Source organism: Thamnophis sirtalis, unplaced genomic scaffold (genome assembly GCF_051295495.1).
Source record: "Thamnophis sirtalis isolate CommonGarterSnake01/CBP01778 unplaced genomic scaffold, rThaSir2_p1.2 scaffold_7, whole genome shotgun sequence".
Classification (NCBI taxonomy): Eukaryota; Metazoa; Chordata; class Lepidosauria; order Squamata; family Natricidae; genus Thamnophis; species Thamnophis sirtalis.
Genome location: NW_028261387.1, coordinates 88,205,273 through 88,226,561, shown reverse-complemented (window position 1 = coordinate 88,226,561; position 21,289 = coordinate 88,205,273). Strand labels below are relative to the sequence as shown.

The 21,289-nt window shown below is 43.9% G+C and overlaps 1 protein-coding gene across 1 annotated transcript in view; it reads left to right on the top strand.

Moving 5' to 3' along the window:
• The first annotated feature begins 3,466 nt into the window (after positions 1-3,466).
• CABLES2 (Cdk5 and Abl enzyme substrate 2) overlaps positions 3,467-21,289 on the top strand; it is a 70,564-nt gene continuing 52,741 nt past the window's right edge. Inside the window, exon 1 of the mRNA XM_087720565.1 lies at positions 3,467-4,111. Within this exon, the coding sequence (XP_087576691.1) occupies positions 3,519-4,111 (593 nt within the window). The 5' untranslated portion in view covers positions 3,467-3,518. The remainder of the gene's footprint in view (positions 4,112-21,289) is intronic.

Below are 21,289 nucleotides of genomic sequence, written 5' to 3'. Positions count from 1 at the left end.
CCAGGGGTGGGATTTGCAGGTTCGCTGAACTGGGCAGATCCTTAACTAGAGCAGTGTTTCTCAACCATGGCAACTTTAAGACCTGTGGACTTCAACTCCCAGAATCCCCCAGCCAGCACAGCTGGCTGGGGGATTCTGGGAGTTGAAGTCCACAGGACTTCAAGTCGCCAAGGTTGAGAAACACTGAACTAGAATTGCCACAGTTGAGAAACACTGAACTAGAGTCTGACAACCAATCAGAATACAAGCTCGAGATCAAAGACCAGAGGGGGATAAAACCAGGGACTCAGCATCTCAGTCGGCCCTTCTCTTCTTCTCCACCAACATTGAAGCATGTGGTCACCTTTTCTGTTCAGGGCTCAAGCCATGTGGTCCTGTCCACCAATAAACCATCTTTCCAAGCAGCCTCCATGTCTCCAGTGTCTTTTTCCCCACTTGGAGCCGAACCCAGAAGGACACTTCTTTCATCACTCCATAAACAAGTCAAATGATAATTTGCCTAGTAGGGCTGCACCACACAATTGGGTGGGATGCGACACAGAGATCCTGCAATGGCTTTAAGAATACCCCGAAGGAAGCAATCCAACAGAAAGGGCTTATTTTCCCCAATGCGAAGGTGGAAAATAATAATAATAATAAAAGAATTCCTGTAGGCACAGTGAGAAAATGATGATCTGCTACCTAATAAATAATTGATGCTAGCGGTTTTAATATATTAATTAGCCACTCAGGCTATGCTTTTTTTAAAAAACGTTTTCTCTAATGTAGAAAACAGGATTCAGTTAGGAAATCTGCTTTAAAGGCTTACTCCTTTGAAAAGTTTTGAAAATGGAAGAATATACATGTGCAAAGGGCTTTTTTTAATTATTCATTCGTCTCTTTGTTTAATTGTTTAAACAATTGATAGGGCTGCCTGTTTCACCAAGGTGACCCTGAGTGGCATACAAAGATTAAAACCCAAAACCATTTCATAAATCGTAAAATCAATATTCAATTTTCTTTTCAAATCAGAAGCTTTACAAGCCAGAAATTCCCTCTGGAGCAGGTGGGTTGAAGGATTTATTTGGAAATTAACTTCTGCTACATCTAAAAAAAAGATGAAAGCTTTCAGCAGGAAAAGCAAAGGCATCACAGTTTTTATTTTACTTATTCATGTAATTTAAAAAAACCACCAGTCTCAAAATATTATTGGGCAGCGCACAACATCGGATGAAATGAAATGATAAAATGATAGCAATAATAATAATATCTGTGTCAAAGTATTGATAGGTTTGCATTGGTTAAAAATAAAGAGGTTTTTGTGGTGGCTACCTATAGGGATTTCAGTTTCTCATTCTAACCTATAGTCCTAGTGGTCTCCCATCCATGTATGAAGTATTATTTAGGGGTAGGGGTAGAAATTAACCAAAATAAAATTTATGCAGCCTTAAAAATGATTTTCTGTCTTGGGCCAATCATTCATTTTCAGCCTTAAGAAGAAGGCATGGTCAAAATAGTTCCAAAAATCTTGCCAAGAAAACTGCAGGGACCACATCGCCACAAACTCATTCACTTGCTCACTCTAAGCAAATATTTCTCAAATTCAGTAACTTTTAAGTGTTAACATTAAGTTGAAAATTCAGTTATTGGTATTAAACAAAATTTAGCATAGCTTTGAACATCTGTGGCAGCAAATCCTATGAGATAAGACACATGTGTCTTATTATTAGAAACATACTGGAAGCAAATTTTCTGAAAATTGGGTTTTTCCTTCTTCCCTTCCAAGACTAGCATTACATATTTTATTCAGGGCTACTGAAGATACTTCCAGAAAAACAGGTAACAGTGATAAATATTATAGGGAATCTTCTTAAACCAGCTCTTAATTAGAAAATAAAAGTGTGGAACTCTAAGGAATAAATTTGCATTTCAAATTCTTTCTGCTCATATGTTTACTAATTGACTCAATGGAAAGATAAATCTGTTGCATGAACCATTAAATCATTCAACACCAGGTAAAAGAAGGTTAAATGTCAAACTTCCCTGAACTTCCTTCACCTGGTCAGGTGTATGATACCAATAGCGTAAGGCTATTAAAAGTGACATTTGCAAATTCTTTATAATCCAAGAAAAGGATTGTTGACAGAGTCAACTTTAAAATGTGTGGACTTCAACTCCCAGAATTCCCCTGCCAGCATGCCAAGTTTGAAAACCATTGGGTTTTGTTGTCCAAAGTTCTATTTTGACTATAATATTTATTTATTCAATATGTGTGGCAATCCATCTGCCCCTATTCTAGGCAGATATGCAAAAAAAAACCAAGTTTGAGAAATAAACGCTGCTCTAAACGCTGCTTTCCTTGCGTACGTGGTCAAATGTCTATACAGATTCTTGACCATCCAGTTCGTGTTTGTCCCAAAGGTGCTTTTTCAGGAGGCAACTGGACTTTTTTCTTTGAAGATGTTTTGCTTTTCATCCAAGAACCTTCTTCAGCTCTGACAGGAAGCACTTGGAGATCAACGATCCTCTAAAAGGATGCAAATGACCAGCTGTCTGCAAGGAATATAAATCCTTCCATTCCCCACTGATAACAGATTATCAGGGTTAGAAGGGACCTTATAGGTCATCTAGTCCACCCCACCCCCCACTCAAGCAGGAGACCAGATGGCAGTCCAATCTCTTCTCAAAAGCCTCCAGGGATGAAGCTCCCACAACTTCCGAAGGCAACTTCTGTTCCACTGGTTGATTGCTCTCACTGTCTGGAAATTCCTCCTTATTTCCATGTTGAATCTCTCCTTGGTCAGTTTCCATCCATTATTCCTTGTCTGGCCTTCAGGTGCTTTGGAGAATAGCTTGACCCCCTTCCTCTCTGTGGCAGCCCCTCAAATATTGGAAGGCTGCTATCCTGTCTCCCCTGGTCCTTCTTTTCATTAAACTAGACATACCCAGCTCCTGCAACCGTCCATTGTATGTTTTAGCCTCCAGTCCCCCTAACCATCCTGGTTGCTCTCCTCTGTCAGAGTTGAAGAAGCTTCTTGGATGCGAAGCGAAACGTCTTCAACCCCCCACCCCCCAAGAAAGTCCAGTTGCCTCCTGAAAAAGCACGTTTGGCGCTTTTCCCAAAAGGCAACTGAACTTTCTTAGCGGTTGTTTTTTTCCCCCCTTCGGAAACCTTCCCAGCCTTTGAACCCGGCGGCCTTTAGGACCTGGCGAAGACGCGTTAAACAGAAAGGAAGAAGGAAAAAAAAGGTCCCGAGTGAAGGGGTGGGGACAGCAGGAGGAGGAGGAGGAGGGGAAAACAGAGCGGCCGTGACAATAGGACCGTGGGCGCGCCAATGAGAGGCGGCGAAGGATTCCCCTATTTACATACCGCTGCGTTGCGGCCAATGGCTGCCCGGGCGCTGTTGAGCCCCGTCCCTTAGCGGCCCAAGAGTGGGAAGCGCGAGTCCGCTCCACCCGCCCGAGCTGGGGGCGGGCGGCCGGCGGGCCGACGGCTTCCCCGCCGTTGCGAGTGGCGGCTGCCGCGGCTTTAGGGGAGAATGGCTGCGGCTGCGTGCGGCTCCCCGGCCAGCCGGCCGCCCCAAGAGGAGCCCGCGGAGGCAGCGCCGGCCGGGGCTCGCAAGCGGGGCGGCGACGCGCGGCGGAGGCAGGCCGCCCTCTTCTTCCTCAACAATATCTCCCTGGACGGGCGGCCGCCGCCGCCGGGCAAGCCCGCTTCGCCGGCCCCGGGAGAGCCTCAGCCGCCGCCGCTGCCGCGTCCTCCTCCTCCTCCGCCGCCTCCCCCGGAGGAAGAAGCAGGGCGGGCGGCGTCGGCGGAGCCCGCGCCCCGCCTGCTGCTGCCGGCCCCGCTCGGGCCCCCCGCGGGCTTCCTGCTGCCCCCCGCGGCTGAGCTGGACCCTTCCCGCGGGCTGGGCGCGGCCGCTGCCCTCCTGCCCCAGCTGCTGCTGGGCAGCCCGCTTTGCCCCGTGCCCGCTGCCGCTGTCAGCCCGGCCGCCCTGGCGGGGGTCTTGGTGGGCGCCCCCAAGACGGGCATCGCGCCCCCCGGATTGCTGAGCCCCACGCAGGGCGCCTCTGTTGGAGCAGCAGGAGCAGCTGGAGGAGGAGGGCTACCTTTGGAGGTACAGAGGCAAAGGTAAGGGTCTCTTCTCCCCCCCCTTTTCCCCGGGTTTTGCACAAGTATTGGGGGGGGAGGAAGCTTGTATCGTCTGTTTATGATGGTCTGCAATTAATTCCAATTAATTAATTAACCTGCTGGCGGATCGGCTGGATTAAGGCCCCCTCCCGGCTGTGCCTTCTGGATTGGGGGAAAACACACACACACCTTGTCTTTTTTGTGGCCAGCCCCAAGGAATGGGTATTGGGGGGCCACAGGGAAAAAACCCCTAGGCCCATCCCTTGTCTTTTTTTTGCAACTTTTCCCCCTGCTGGGAACCCTGGGACTACAGCACCCATCCCCTCTTTAGGACGGGCCGATTGTTTTATTATTTTATTTTATTTTTGTCAAGCATGCATCAGATAACAGGTATAAGTATAAACATGATTATGAATACAGGGAAATGGGTACGAATAAGTGGGGACAGTCCGAGAGGGATGGAAGGCACGCTGGTGCGCTTATGCACGCCCCCTTGCTGACCTCTTAGGAATGGGGTGAGGTCGACAGTAGACAGTCTTAAGGTTAAAGTTGTGGGGGTTTGGGGGTGAAACCACAAAGTCAGGTAGTGCATTCCAGGCATTGACCACTCTGTTGCCAGTCGCCCCCCCCCCCCCTTCTTCCAGTAGCGGAAGCGGCTTGGGGCAAGGTGGCATAAGGTAAAAGGCAAGGCGGGTGAGCCGGAGAGAACACGTCTGTATGCGGTGCTCTGGGGTTTTTTAGGCTGAGCAAACTTTCTGTCCACCAGCAGCATAAAGGTCTGTGTGTGTGTGTGTGCCCTTTCTCAAGGGAGCCGTGCAAAGAGGCTTCCTTAGTGTGCAACCCGAAGGAAACCTACGGAGCATTTTATCCTGGAAGCAAGATTGAGGAAAATCATCCCAAAGAGTTTTGCTTGTCTCCTCCTTAGTCCCTAAAAGAGAAGGAAAGTTGGGAAACGCCACTTGATGCCCTAGACCAGAAGTGCAAAAAAAAACCCACTCCAAAACATTGTGGCCAGCTTGCCAGTGTCCCTTTGTGACCCCCTCTCCAATCCCCCCATTGAGTACCCTACATTTTAAAGCAGCGGTCAGCAACTGGTGGTCCGTGGACCCACTGGGTAGTCCACGAGGAAACTTTGGTGATCTGCAGAATTTGCATTTTTTTATATTGCACCAAATACTATTTTATCTTTTTTTAAAAATTCATATTAGTGGTCTGCGGGATTTAAAATTATGAATGTAGTGGTCCCTGAGGTCTGAAAGGTTGGTGACCCCTGTTTTAAAAGGTATTTGTGTGTGTGTTGAGTTTGCATTTTCTGGACTTTCTGGAGATGGTTGGGAGGGAAGGAACCAAGGGGCGGCGTGCAACTTTGCTTCTATTTTTTTTCAGGAATTACATATTGACTATTTTTCCTTACCCTCAACCCCTTCTCCTTTTGGGGTTTTTGCTTTGCTATGCAGAGAAGTTACGTCAAATTAACCCCTTCCCCCCCTTTTTTCTTGGTTTTCACACTCAAATCTTGCAGAAGAGTGTCGGAGCTCTGTGGAGCTTTCAACAACACAGCTGTGTTCTGCTGGGTCCCTTTGAGCCTTAAGAGAAGCAAATCTGGGGTGCATTTTCACCATCCCAGAATGGCCAAAGACGGAAGGAGGTTGTGTTTGTGTACAAAATGAGCTTATTGCCCAGGCATCTCTCCTTGGAGGCTAATGAGGCAACTTAGGTGGTTTGATTTTTGCCATTGTGAATATGTGAATAGCATTTTTAGGCCCAGGCTCCAAAAAATGAGAGCACGTTGCAAAGTTTGAGAAAAATCCTTCTCCACATGGAATTCTTTCTTAACGCCCTCCCACATCACAGGTGTCTCTCTCTCTCTCTCTCTCTCTCTCTCTCTCTCTCTGTGTGTGTGTGTGTGTGTGATGATCTTTAGGTTGTGCCACATTGATTAAGCCAATGTATAAGCTTTGACTGATCTTCAAAAGCTGAGCAGGTTGAGACCTACTTGGATGAGAAAGTCTGCAATCGTAAATCAATCTGTAGAGTAGAACAAGCTGTGGATTGAGAAATTGGGAAAAAATATATCCTGGAAGAAGTCAAAAGCAAGCAGTTTTGTTGCCAATTAAACTCTCTGAATATGTTCGTGAGGTCACCATTTCAAGCCCGACCCTAAAGGATAGTTTACGAGTTGTTTTGTGGTTTTTACTGGGAATCTGTGAATAACCCTCAAATTTGGCAGAGAGGCTATGAAGAAGGTAAACATATAAGATTCACTGAGCACATAGACTCTGGGCCAAGTGATTATTCAGAAATGTGCTATTTGGGGCTCTGGTTGCAATCCTCACATCTGTAAAGCTAGTTGGCTGGTCGTAGAATCCTCTGGCGGCACATCCAACCTGGTTTCTGAATTAGCCTATATTCAAGGTTTGCATAATGCACGAGGCCCCTAAACAAGTTAAGTATCATAAACTAAACAACAAAATGTTGTTGTTCTTAGTTGCGAAGTCATGTCCGACCCATCACGACCTCATGGACAACGTTCCTCCAGGCCTTTCTGTCCTCTACCATCCTCTGGAGTCCATTTAAGCTCACACCAATGGCTTCAGTGACTCCATCAAGCCACCTCATTCTCTGCCGTCCTTCTTCTTTTGCCCTCCATCATTCCCAGCCTTAGGTTCTTCTCCAGTGAGTCCTTCCTTCTCATTAGGTGGCTAAAGTATTTGAGTTTCCTCTTCAGGATCTGGCCTTCTAAAGAGCAGTCAGGGTTGATGATCTCCAGGACTGACCGGTTTGATCACCTTGCAGTCCAAGGGACTCACAGGAGTCTTCTCCAGCACCCTAGTTCAAAGGCCTACCTGGTATTTTGCTGGTACATAATTTAACCCATCCAGGCAAAAACAATTTATATTTTGCTTTTATTTTAGTTGGTTTTCTGGTTCGGTTCGGTTTGTCCTGTTAATAAATGTTTTCTGTGTTCTGTAGGAGGGGTATCCAGAGAAAAGGAAATCTTATTTTTCTCAGGGAAGGGAAAGAATAATTCTTTTTTAGTGCAAATGTGATTGTCCTGTTCAGCTTGACCTTGTAGCATTGTGCTTGTGATATTTATCAAAACAAAAACAAAACAAAAGCCACCCCCGCAATGATCTTTGTACCACTTGCAAAAATAGTGTTGGTATTGTGTAACTTTTCAATGACTTTCCACATATCCCTGTCCAAAACATCTTCCTTTCTTCCCACATATCCCTGTCCAAAACATCTTCCTTTCTTCCGGATCTGCAATAATTAAAAAAGCTCTAGCAGTTATAGAAGAAGGAAGTCGGTCGAGGTGCCCCTCAATGTGAGTGACGTCGAGTTGGCCACACCCACCCCAGTCATGTGACCACCTAACCACGCCCACCCAGCTGGTTATTAGGCAGATCACATTAGTGGTCCACAGAATTTAAAATTATGAACTTAGTGGTCCCTGAGATCCAAAAGCTTGGTGACCCCTGATCTATTCCATTTTCCTCCTGCTTCTCAGAAATCGAATGTGAGTTGTGCAGCTCCTAAAGACTTTGTCAAACTGTTTTTGTAGCAGACTGTTTCTGATTTTTTAAAACCTGTAACAGAGCAGTAACAGAGCAGAGAGAGAGATATCTGAAACCTGAAATGCAACTTTAGGAGAGGTATCGTTTTTGTTCTTACTGGAATTGTGACTTGAAAAATCCTTCCAAGCACTAGGCTAGAAGATCTTCAGAGAACGTCTGTCCTATATAATTCTGGTCCTATTTTATTTATTACATTTACACATTCCCCCATCTCACTATCCAAAGGGCCTCTTGACACTTCGGGCATGAAGCCTGCTGGATCAGTCTCCCCCGCCCGCCCCCCACCCACTCCATCTGAGACAACAGTTTACTCAAAGTACACAAAGATACACACACACAATACAGCACAGAAAGCTAAAGACATCCCTCTGTACAGTGACAACTCTTGTTCTATAGATATTCATTGTCCAGCATTGTCCTTAACAAGATTGTTGCTCGCGTCCTTCAATTTTCAGTTTTCTTTCAATTTACACCGACTTGTGAATGTATCCTAGATCTCTTCAACCCAACTCTGAGCTCGGAATAGCCGGGCAGACTCTTCCAGTGACCTGTTTTTGGTAGAGCCCAAACAATCCTATCCAAATTTGATCCTGGCTGGAACAAATCCAAGCGGCCTTGTCATTAAGACAGAGTATAATTGATCTCCTTGTGTCCGGCTTCATTCGGAAGGAGTTGTGCCACTTGTGGTACCAATATCCTATTTCCCCCCCAAAATAAGACCTCCCCGGATAATGAGGCCAATCGGGCTTTTGAGCACATGCACAAAAATAAGCCTTCCCCGAAAATATTGCAACACAGCAGCAGCCATGAGGTGACCTCAAAAATAATAAGACCTCCCTGAAAATAAGGCCAAGTGCTTATTTCAAGGGGTCAAAAGAAAATAGGAGCCTGTCTTATTTTCGGAGAAACACGGTATCAATTCAGATAGGATTGCTTAAGGTGTGGAATGTCCTCTGCCTAACATCTTTAACATTCAGGCTTGTCTTCGTTGTTGAGGCTTTTTTCTTCTCTGTCAGGTACAATTTACTATCTACCTGTGGAAGCTAGAAATTTATAGGCCAGCTTTCGCTACCAGGCGCCTGTAACAGAGGCATTGGGCTTCCACTCCCATAATTAAGAACCCTACGGGGATGATGTGTTTTTCCTTGCTTGTTGCTGAACAAAAGTATCTGCTAGAGCACTTTTTCCCAGACGGGGGAAAAAAATAATACATTTTTTGGGGGGGAAATTCCTATCCTGCATGATGTTTTGCTATCTCCAATCAAGCGTGTCATGCAACCTTCCTATTTTAAATTCTCACAAAGGAAAGCGAATATACGTGTTCCAGGATAATGTTGCAGGATTCTGGGTTGTTTAGAGATTTTGTCTTTTGAGCTTTCGGATTAGTGCTAGAGCCCATCCACAGGGAGAGTTTGATTTAATTAAAACAATTTAATTTTTAAAATGATTCAATTTATTTTAATTCTCTCCAAATATATCGGGTCGTCTTTCAGAGTGCTGAGAACAGGGGTGTCCAGACTTTGTAACTTTAAGATCTGTGGATTTCAACTCCCAGAATTCCCCAGCTGACATGAGTCCCACAAGCCGTAAATTTACTCAGGGTGGACACACCCCTGATTTAAGAAGGTCCAGAAATCCAAAATGGACCAAGTTGAAAAAGAAACTAAAATACCCAGAAGGGAGAAAGAAGAAATAGGAGGAGGAAGGAATATTGGATATGTTTGCTGCCTTGAATTATTTATAAAAATAAAAAATAAAGGCGAAATTTAATTTTTTTTAAAAAGTCATTTGCATGCATACAGAGAAGCAGCTCCCTCTTGCAAGAAGGATGTTCTCCAGATCTTCAAATTTTAATTGCCCAATACATTTAGAAAACTTTGCAGAGAGTTGATTCCCACAGTTCACACATAGTGCGGGGAAAGCATCTTCGTTCTTCTGCTTTATTCTTCTAAGGATAAAGGATTCCACTTCACTTCCCTAAACAATGCAGATTTGAGAGTTGAGTGACTGTTTGTCAACCCTCTTAGCCTAAATCAGTGATGGCTAACCCGTTATCGTGTGCCGAAAGCATGTGAGCGCGCATCCATAATGCAATGTGCACATGGGGGGCCACCCCACATGCGTGTGCAACCCCCACCTCTGCCCCGCGCATGCGCCCATGCTCCCCCTCGCCTCCCCGCGCATGCATGCGAGACACCCTTGTGCTCCCCAACGCCCCCCATGCATGCATACACATGCCCTACCTGTGCCCCTGTGGGACCCTGTGCCTGCACGCACAACCCCCATGTGTGCCCCAAATCCCCCATGCATGCAGATGCGACCCCCCATGTGTGCCCCACTGTCCACGCATGCATGGCAGAGACCCGAAAACCATTTGGACAGCAGGAGGCATGCGTGTGTGCATGCATGGCGGAGCTGAGCTAGGCGACGACTCGCATGCCTGCGGAGAGGGCTCTGCATGCCACCTGCGGCACGCGTGCCACGGGTACCCCAGCACGGGGCTAACCCTTCTGTAACCTTGTCTAACCCTGAAAGCTAAGTGGAATCCAGCCTGTTTGATACTTGGATGGGACATCACCAGCACTGTGAGGTAGACTGGGAATTTTTTAAAAACAAAATCCCCCAAGAAGGCAATGGAAATAATTTCCCTGTTGGCAAAACCCTGCATTTTTTAAAAAAAAAATTAATTTTGTTACTTAAACCAGTGTTTTTCAACCACTGTGCCGCGGCACACTAGTGTGCCGTGACATAGTGTAATGTGTGCCGTGGGAAAAACACCTTATATATAGTCAATATAGGCACAGAGTTAAATTTTTTAAACATTTTCTAATGGTGGTGTGCCTCGTGATTTTTTTCATGAAAAAAGTGTGCCTTTGCACAAAAAAGGTTGAAAAACACTGACTTAAACAACACATGCCCACACCAGTGGGGAAAAAAAAATCAAAACACAAAGACAAAAAGAACAAAAAACAAGGCAGGAAAAAAAAGGAAAAACAAAAGAAGAAAAAAGAGAATTAAAAAAAAACACAGGTATATATTATAAAAAAAGTATATCAGCTGGTTACAACATGTTTTGGTACATCTCTTCCATTAATTCATATTAATTCAAATATCTTAACTCAAATGTTTACCATATTGACATCATTATACCTCCACTTTTAGTTGACTACAGTTATTTAAACATCCTTCATCCTTAACTATGCCAAATATTTAATCCATAACCATATGCTAGCATTTCATTTACTTGTTTGTAAAATCCTCTATTAACATCAAATCCTCATATCCTGTTTTAGCTGAACATCCATAATATTTAATACCAAAAATTCCATCTTCCATGCATATAGTTTATTATCATTCTCCCTTCTTTATGTAATTATATCGTATATCGTAACATTTTCCCCATATTAGTTAACAAAATCCCCCAAGAAGGCAATGGAAATAACTTCCCTGTTGGCAAAACCCTGCATTGACTTGTCAGCCAAAGTCAAGTTGACTTTGCTTTTTCACCTTAAGCTAAATGGGGCCAGCCATCAATTCTCTCCTCCCATGTCTCATGGATACTAGCTAACCTGTCAATCTAAGGAGCAGGAAGAGACAAGCCCAGAAAAAGTGAAAGCTGAAAAGCGAAACAAGAGCAGGGTTTCCCCCTCTTAGGTAGTTTATTTATTTAAAAAAAGGTTTATGGCCACCCAATTTACTCTCAGTGACTCCCATTGGCTTACAAGGATAAAAGCAAGGACAATAAAAAAAGCAACAGCCCCCCCACAAACAGACACAGACACACAAACACACACTTCAATCCTGGCTCGTTTGATGGTGACAGCAATCTAACAAGCCACTTGATGGGCTCCATATCATTCTTGGAGTCTCCAGACCCATAGCAAAACTACATCTTCAGGGCCTTGTAAAGAGTGCCAAAGTGGGACCAATCTCTTATCTCTGCAGGGATGATGTTCCACAGGGAGGGAGCCACCACAGAGAAGGCCCTTCTTGGCCCCACTATATGGTGCTATTGCTTATCCTATGCAAGTTACAAATGATGAGTATTGTTTCTTCTTTTCTTTCTACTAGACGTCATTTATCTTCTCTATGTCTTCTACTCCCTCTGCATTTGAGTCAATCCCTCTTTCGGATAAAAAGGTTCAACAGTATGGAATCCCATCCTTCCACTTCCATCCTCTGCTCATCCTTCTTTTTCTTTTTACTTTCTGCTATTTATTCCTCTTCTGTGTTGTCAGCTGATGAACTGTCCTTTAACTGCTGGTGCACTTCTGGATTCTCTTATTCATCCTTCTTCATCCTTTGAGGAAGAAACCTTCCTTAGTTCCCAAGTGATTGGCTGATACCGCCTCCAATCCTAAAATGGTGTTTTGATAGCCAAGTCCTGTTGAATCAGTTCTGGACTAGATAGTACACCTTTGATTATCAGATATTGCTATCTAGGTCAGTGATAGCGAACCTTTTAGGCACCAAGCACCCAGAGTGTGTGTGCGCGCCCAAACGGCCAAGCATGGGCGTAGGTGTGTGCACACCCCGTGCATGCACGCCAGAGACCCAAAGATCAGCTGGCCGGTGGGAGGCATGCGCGCATGTGCAGCAGAGAACCAAAACAGAGCTAGGGAGAGGGCTCTGTGCCACCTGTGGCACACATGCTATAGGTTTGCCACCACTGATCTAGGTTATGTTCCCTGGGCATCACTGATTGTGTACTTGATTTAAGTCTCGGTGGTGCAGTGGTTAGGGTGCAGTACTGCAGGCTCCTTCTGAGACTGCCATCTGCCTGCAATTTGGCGGCTCAAATCCCACCAGGCTCAAGGTTGGCTCAGCCTTCCATCTTTCCGAGGTGGGTAAAATGAGGACCCAGATTGTTGGGGGCGAATAGGCTGACTCTGTAAACTGCTTAGAGGGGGCTGTAAAGCGGTATATAAGTCTTAAGTGCTATTGCTATTAGATCAAGGCCTTCTTTTGCTTTGTTTTTGTTTTATTTTGAAATATTAGATGGCAGATTACCATCCCAGGAATTTCCCCTTATAACAGGTGTCCTTCAATTTTGGATTCTGTTTTATTAATTCTTTGAGTCATCCTCTTGAGCATCCCAATTTAGAGTCAAGGTCTCCAATATATAGGCAATTCTCCACTTATAACCACAACGGAGCCCAACATTTCTGTTGCTAATCGAGATCATTGTTAAGTGAATTTTGCCTCCTTTTACTACCTTCCTGGCCTCTGTTGTTAAGTGAATCACTGCAATTGTTAGTAAAGTGAATCTGGCTTCCCCATTGACGTTGCTTGTCAGGGTGGCGCAAAAGGGGATCTCATGATGTTGAGACACTGCAACACTCATAAGTACATGTCAGTTGCCCAGTGTCCGAATTTTATATCATGCGGCCATGAGGATGCTGCAACAGTCATAAGTGTGAAAAGGAATCATAAGTCATATTTTTGTACCATTATAACTTCAAATGGTCACTAAGTGAACTGTTGTAAGCAGGTTGGATTTGATTTACATCAACTTGATTTAAACCATGATTTAAATCGCGATTTAAATCATTATTTAAACCGTGATTTAAATCACGATTTAAACCAGGTTGATTTAAATCACGGTTTAAATCAGGTTGATTTAAATCAAGTTGACTAGTAAAAAGGCTCATTTAAATCATAATTTTTAAAGAGCAACTGTCATCTCTGTCCCACAGTGGCTCCTCCTCTGACCCGCTGTTGACTCACTGACAATCCCAATATTACAGAATATATAGCCTCTTGCTATATCACTAAGCTCCATTTCATGCAGAATAAACTAAATTATTAATGCATCTTAAATAGAAAACTCTTTAGATAGATTTTTACTCCAAAAGCATTTTATTAAAATAAATTGGATAAACCTTTTTTTTAAAAAAATATCCGATTTAAATTTTTAAAAATCCGATTTAAATTTTTAAAAATCCAATTTTTTTTAATCTTAAAAAAAAAATCGATTTTTATCCACCCTGGTTGTAAGTCGAGGACTGCCTGTAACTGCTACGCTGATTCACTAATGTCACCAAGTTGACTTTTGTGGCTTTTAAGTCATTCTACAGTGACTTGTAGAATGTTTTAGTAGCTTTCCCTTTTAGATATACCGTATTTTTTGCAGTATAAGATGCACCTTTTTCCCTCAGAAAAGAGGGTGAAAATCTGGGTGCATCCTATACACTGAATACAGAATTTTTGGCCTACCAAAATCCCACCCCCTTTGCAAAAATGGCCGTGCATAGCCTTTAGGAGGCTTCCAGAGTGCTCTTAGGGGCTAGAGAGGGCCGTTTTTGCCCCCCCAGCCCCCAGGAGCACTTTAAGAGCCTCCCAAAGCTCTGCCTTAAACTGCCTATGGAGAACAACCCAGATCTTGTTTCAGCCGGATCATTCTTCCCATCCTCCTCTTATCCAGGGCTCTCAGATTTCCTATTGTCACTGTTGGCAGCCTCCTCTGGTAGTCTTTATTGATCTACAGCTGACGTCGTGCGTTTTTCTGGAAGGAATCCAGGTTTGCTTTCACGGTTGGCTACCTCCTGTGCAGCTCAAAGGAGCCCTACCTGCTTTTCTTCCCTTTCTACCAAGATCGTAGATCAGCTGAGTGGAGAAAAGAAATCACTGTTGAAATAGTGATAACTGATACGTATGGGGCTCTCTCCATCTTGTCTGTGCCAATGGCCAACACGTTGCCCACCGTGACCTGTCAAAACCGCGGTCCACAAAAGCGCGATCGACGAAAGCGCGCATTTGACGTCATCACAGCGCGACGAAAAAAATTAAAAATTGAAATAAAAATAAAATTAAAGCAAGCTGATTCACATAAAGGTAAGGGTTAGGGTTAGGTTAAGGGTTAGGGTTAGGGTTAGGTTTAGAGCGTTAGGGTTACGTTTAGCGTTAGATTAAGGGTTAGGTTTAGGGTTAGATTTAGGCTTAGGTTAAGGGTTAGGTTTAGGGTTAGGTTTAGGGTTAGGTTTGGGGGGGGTAGGGTAAGGTTTTCGCTTTATTTTTACATTTTTCGATCACAGCGCGATGTTTTCGTCGCGCTGTGATGACGTCAAATGTGCGCTTTCGTCGACCGCGATTTTGTCGTCCGCGGTTTTGTGGTGGAACCGTTGCCCACAACAAAAGTCCCAGTCCTTGTTGGTAGAAAGTTACTCAGCTGTGTTGGAAGAAATACCCAGGTCCATTCGAAGCCGGGAGAAATCAGCACTGGAGGCTGATTGGAAAGAGGGTCCATTTATTGATGAAGCAGAAGCACGTGGGTGGTTCTGGGCAGCTGACCACATGGAGTGGGTCAGAGTGAGGGGTATTTATACCTTCTCTTGGGCTTTGCCCTTGAGCCTCCTGTTCCTGTGCAAGGACATGTATTCTATTGGCTGTTGTAGGAGTCAGAGCTGGCTTGGTAGGTTATCTAAGGTTTGGTTGAAGTTTGGTCTCTGGTGCAATGTCCTTAGGAGATTGTGCAATGTGGTGAGCTCTGCTGCCAGTGGGTTAATCCTATTACGTACTGGAAGGTCACATCTTAATCCCATCATCCTGGAGCTGAAGGTCTTTTCTTTTGTAAATAGGTTGGCCCAGTCTTTCTCAATGGGCAAAAAATACTTGCTGGGGGCTATTAAGAAAGGTGGGGGGTGTCTCTTTCTGTCTCCGAGAGCATGTTTCTCCATTCCTCCTTTAGGAAAATATAATATTCTGCCTTTTTAAAAAATATTTCTCAAAATATTTCATTCTTCTAGGAGAGTGGGGGGTGGTGGTCTTCCCTCAGTTATATGATAAAGGGAAAATGGCAGAGGTGTACAAGATAAGCATCCCAACTTCCTCCTAACCAGAGCAATGACTGGAAAGATAAATGTATAGAATAGAATAGGAATAGGATAGAATAACAGAGTTGGAAGGGACCTTGGAGGTCTTCTAGTCCAGCCCCCTGTTTAAGCAGGAAACCCTATACCATTTCAACAAATGGTTATCCAACATCATCTTAAAAACTTCCAGTGTCGGAGCATTCACAACTTCTGGAAGCAAGATGTTCCACTGATTAATTGTTCTCACTGCCAGAAAATTTCTCCTTATTTCTAGGTCGCTTCTCTCCTTGATTAGTTTCCACCCATTGCTTCGTTTCCTGCCTTCAGGTGCTTTGGAGAATAGCTTGACTTCCTCTTCTTTGTGGCAACCCTTGAGATATTGGAAGACTGCTATCATGTCACCCCTGGTCCTTCTTTTCATCAAACTAGCCAGGCCCAGGCCCTGCAGCCATTCTTCATATGTTTGGCCTCCAGTCCCCTAATCATCTTTATTGATCTTCTCTGCACTCTTTTCTAGAGCAGTGTTTCTCAACCTTGGCAACTTGAAGATGTCCGGACTTCAACTCCCAGAATTCCCCAGCCAGCGAATGCTGGCTGGGGAATTCTGGGAGTTGAAGTCCGGACATCTTCAAGTTGCCAAGGTTGAGAAACACTGCTCTAGAGTCTCAACATTACCATGTTCATGGTATTTTCCCAGGACACTGGTTCTATTGTGGTTCTTCAAAACTGAGACAATTAGTCCTATCTAGTTAAGTAAAGAACCATTAACGGTTACCTTGCAGTGCTCCACTTTTGGTTAAGTAACATTGACATCTGACTGGCTTAATGTGGATTTCTTTGGAAGGCTATATTTGACCCGGACTTTGGAAAGCTATATTTAAGCAATCCTCAGTCCTCCAGGAAAAAAAAAAAGTGTGAAGCAGGGATGACCACAAAGCTCTCTTCGTTTCATTTTGTGCGTTACTGCAGGCCATTTGTTCCAGCTTTTGTTGTGGGCAATAAATAGCTAAGCAGCAAATGCCAAGTTATTTCTTATTCTCCTCCGATCAGCAATGGAGTGCTGAGCTCCAGGGATGTGAAAAGAAGATTTGTGCAGGTTAATTAGTATCTCATTAAGAAGATGCTGATGGCAGGATACTGGAAGCCAAGGCCTTCAAGCAAAGAGAGGTTACAGTTAAATTGAGATTTATCTTTCTTGTTAGAGACAAGGGGAAGCAAGCTAAATGTAGACTCTTAAGTACAGTAGCAATAGCAATAGCACTGAGACCAGTGTTTCTCAACCTTGGCCACTTGAAGATGTCTGGACTTCAACTCCCAGAATTCCCCAGCCAGGGGAATTCTGGGAGTTGAAGTCCAGACATCTTCAAGTAGCCAAGGTTGAGAAACACTGACTTAGACTTATATACCAATTCACAGTGCTTTACAGCCCTCTCTAAAGGGTTTACAGAGTCGGCATATGGCCCCCCAAAAATCGGGGTCCTCATTTTACCTACCTCGGAAGGATGGAAGGCTGAGTCAACTTTTAGCTGGTGAGATTCGAACGGCCCAATTGCAGGCAGCCGGCAGTCAGTGGAAGTAGCCTGCGGTACTGCACCTTAACCACTGCGCCACCGTGGCTCTTTAGCAGTAGAAGTCTGGTAGCTTGGAAGTCCTACCAGTTTGGGGGGCAAAATGGTGGAGATTTTGAGGAAAAGAACTAGAGCTAGTTTGATCCAATAGTTAAGGCACCAGGCTAGAGCCTGGGAGACTGTGCGTTCTAGTCCCACCTTAGACATGAAAACCAGTTGGGTGTCTTTGGTCCAATCATCAGGAGATTGTGAGTTCTAGCCCTGCTTTAGGCAAGAAAGTTGTCAACACCTCTCCATTAATTAATTAGGAAAGAAAGACCACGAGACTCCATGTGTGGAAATCAAGTGTACTTTTACTAATTAAGAATGATTAAAGGCATAGCGAAGCGAAGTCTGATTATTTAGGCGCGAAAGCGATTGATATATAGAATAGCCCGTTCCCCACCCCTTGGCATCACAGTTCCAGTCCAATCATAATTCTTCCAAGTGTCAGGTGTGAGATAACTTCAAAAGGCATCACGAAGATGGAATGGAATGTCGGTGCCGTTAGTCCTGGCGGGAACACCCACGCATGCGTAGTCCGATCAGCCAGTGAACTCCAGAACCTTCCTCCAGCACAATGAGTAACCCCTCCCAAATACCATGCCCTCCCTCCCCGTTTCATGGCAGCCGAAGCGATAGCAAAGCAGAGGCTGACAAAAGTCAGCTGACTTGGGACCAGTCACCTGGAGATGGTGAATTGTCGTCTTAAGTATAAAAGTCAGCTTGGTGACTTTGAACCAATCAAACAGTGATGGCTAACCTTTTTCTCCTTGCGTGCCGAAAGCGTGTGCACATGCCCACACCCATAATGCAATGCACGAGTGACACTCTCCCCCGTGTGTGACACACTCCTCCCCCCCTGTGCCCCATTTTGGGGCTTCCAGATCTTTCTGAAGCTTCTTTGGACCAAAAATGGGCCATGGGCCACACATACTCCGTGTTCCTGCCCGCCCCCCACGCATGATGCACATCTCCCCCACGCGTGGCAGAGACCCAAAAATCAACTGGCAGGTGGGAGGCACACACGCATGTGGGATGACGCTGAGCTGGGCAACGGCTTGAGGTGGCACACACGCCATTGGTTCTCCATCACTAGAAGATGGTGAATTCTAGTCCTGCCATAGGTATGAAAGCTGGCTAGGTGACTTTGGGCCAGTCACTTTCTTTCAACCCAACTGGCCTCACAAGGTGGCTGTTTTGGGGGGGAAATGGGAGGAAGGAGTATTACGGTAAATACGTTGGTCACCTTGAGTTATTTATAAAAATAATAATAAATGTGGGATATAAATAATAAGGCTATTCAATCACTTTTTGTAACTAATAGCAGATGGTAGAATTGTAATGATTTTTTTAAAAAATGATTTGCTGGATGCTTTCAAGTCCATGTCAATTCCCAATAAACAGCCTGGACGAAATCTCTGCAGTTTTCTTGGCAGTGAAAATGCAGGATGCAAAATAACTTAGAAGAAAGTATCATTTGTACACGAATCCCTTTGGGAGAGGCGAGCATCAACAAATATCTTCCTTCGACATCAAATGAGGAAAAAAAGCGCATTAAAGCCTCATTCTGCAAAAGTAAAAATTAATCCCTTGTAAAGGCTCCTATGAAATCTACTCAAGCTGTTTATTAAATAAGAGGCGAAGATAAGATTTCCAACACTTCTGCCTTTTGAGAATCTAAAAAACACATGCTGTCATTTTTTTAACAAGTACCTAACTATAGAAAGGTGCAAGAAAGGCATAATTTGGAGACCCACTTCCAAAAGTGTTGGGTGGGGGGGAAATAAGTCCTCCAAACAACAGCATATATTAAAAAATAGCTCGCTATCTTTGCTCTGAGAAATTGAAACAAGCAGTCATAACAGCAAACCAAAAAAAGAAGGTAATATTTCTGTTACTTGAGATAGAAGGCACTTTTATCTTCCTATAAAATGATTGTCTCCTGGGGACAGAAGGATTAGCAAGGAGGCAGATTGTAGCTAGGACTGGCATCTCTTCTAAATGCTAAAACAGAGATAGTTGCTTCACACATATTTAACAAGTCAGGCTTGCAATATTGTGAGAGAACTCGGTGAAATGAGAATAACCTTTGACTGCTTCCTCATATGAGCAGTTCGTACCAGCCTAAACTATTTTATGCACCGTACATGTTTCGAAATGCAAAAATATGACAAGCGCATATACTCTGCCGGTTTTTGTGCCAAGGGGCATAAAAGCAGCCATCGGATTTCTACAGAGTAATCCCAGGATCCCGTCAGTGGAATAAATTATATTTGGGTTGCTGCAGAGAAGGAGTTTTCCATGTTCTGTAGTTGCTTAGCCTCCCTCCGGCTTTGGCAACTTTTAAGATTCTTTTAATTTGGAAAATATCAAGTATGCCTGTATTCTTGGATGTTATTTCTCTTGGATTTCTTTTTAATATTTGATAGAGGAAAGCTGTGTTCAGCTCTGCTTGCGTGGGGGTGGGGGCGCTAATGGAATTTGACATCAAATATATTCCAACTTGGAATCTTGGCACAAAATATATAATAGGACATATGGACCCAACCATCAGCAAATTTAAACAGTAATATATCAGCAGAAAATGCTTTAATATATCAGCAGAAAATGCTTTTCCGCGGTGTTTGGTGCACAGGGAATCTTAGTGATTTAGGGGGCATGTTTTTTCTTATAAATTGGCTAAAATGTACCCAAACATGAAGCCGACCTGCTGGAAGTATAAAAAAGTACAAGGGACTTATTATTGCATATGGTGGACCTGCCCGGAAACACAAAAATATTGGACAAAAATTTGGAAATGGGTGCAAGAAATTACAGGAGAACAGATAAAATACAAACCCGAAATCTTTCTACTGGGAATAATCAAAGGGAAATATACAAAGAAAATTAAGTACATATTAACACATCTGCTAACTACAGCTAGAATAGCATTTGCCCAATGCTGAAAACAAAATAATACCCCCTCGGACGAATTAGTGATAAAAAAAAACTTTGGATTGTGCAGAGATGGACAAATTAACACTAAAATTAAAAGATAAAGAAGAGTCTGAATATTATGAAATTTGGAACAATTGGTACAAATGGCTGCAAAACAAGAATAAAATTAATTAAGCAAAAAAGCTATATATAAATATATAGAGAACTGTGTATAAAGGTGTGTAAATATATAAGCGAAATATTATATACATGTACAGGTATGATGACATAACAATGTTGATGTAATGACTGTAAGGTGTTGTAGAAGGGAGAAACTAATAAAATAACGGATTGTCAATTGTGTCTACCACATTTTGTGGCTTAATGCAGCCTCTATCCTGTGTGTTTTAGGATTAGGCAATATATCTGAACAATACAACAGCTGTGAGGAGCACATTTTGTACCTTCATGTCAGTAGGAGGGATTTTACAGGCCCGAGCCAGGAATCTTGATTCCTAACCAGCATGTAAAATATAAGCCGTGCTTATCTGGAACATTTAAATGTGATTCCTTAAATGCAACTGTTTCCGTTAGGAAAAGGTTTTAGAAATAGCTTGGATTTTGCTTTCAAGTTTTTTCCGTGCAGTAATAAAAGGATGGACGTTCGCAAGGAAATGATGGTTTAAAGCAGGGGTGTCAAACTCAAGGCCCGCAAGCCGGATCTGGCCCAGGGGGTGCTTAGATCTGGCCCGCGGGGTCACCTTGAAAACAGTGAAGGACCAGGCTGCAGTGCCACTGCCAGTGAAAACTGGGCAGGGGGTGGGGGGCTCTGTTTTTGCTGGCAAAGGGCTGCAGGAGTCCATGACAGCCAAAAACAGAATCTCGAAAGTGATGTCGAGCTGGCCACACCCACCCTGGCCATGTCCCTCCTGACCCCTGAGGTCAAACACAACCCTGATATGGCCCTCAATGAAATTGAGTTTGGCACCCCTGGTTTGAAGCAATGCTTTTCAACCTCAATAACTTGGAGATGTGTGGACTTCAACACTCAGAATTTTCCAGCCAGCACGAGGAATTCTGGGAGTTGATGTCCACATCTCTTCAAGTTGCTGAGATGGAGGAAAAACTGATTTACAATATACCTGTCATAAATTTATAAAATTCTAGATCTTAAGTTCTGCAATTTCAAGGAACCATTTTTCCCCTCCACACCCCTGCCAGATTTGACAAATAACCATTTCTCTAATGGTTCCTTGATTATGA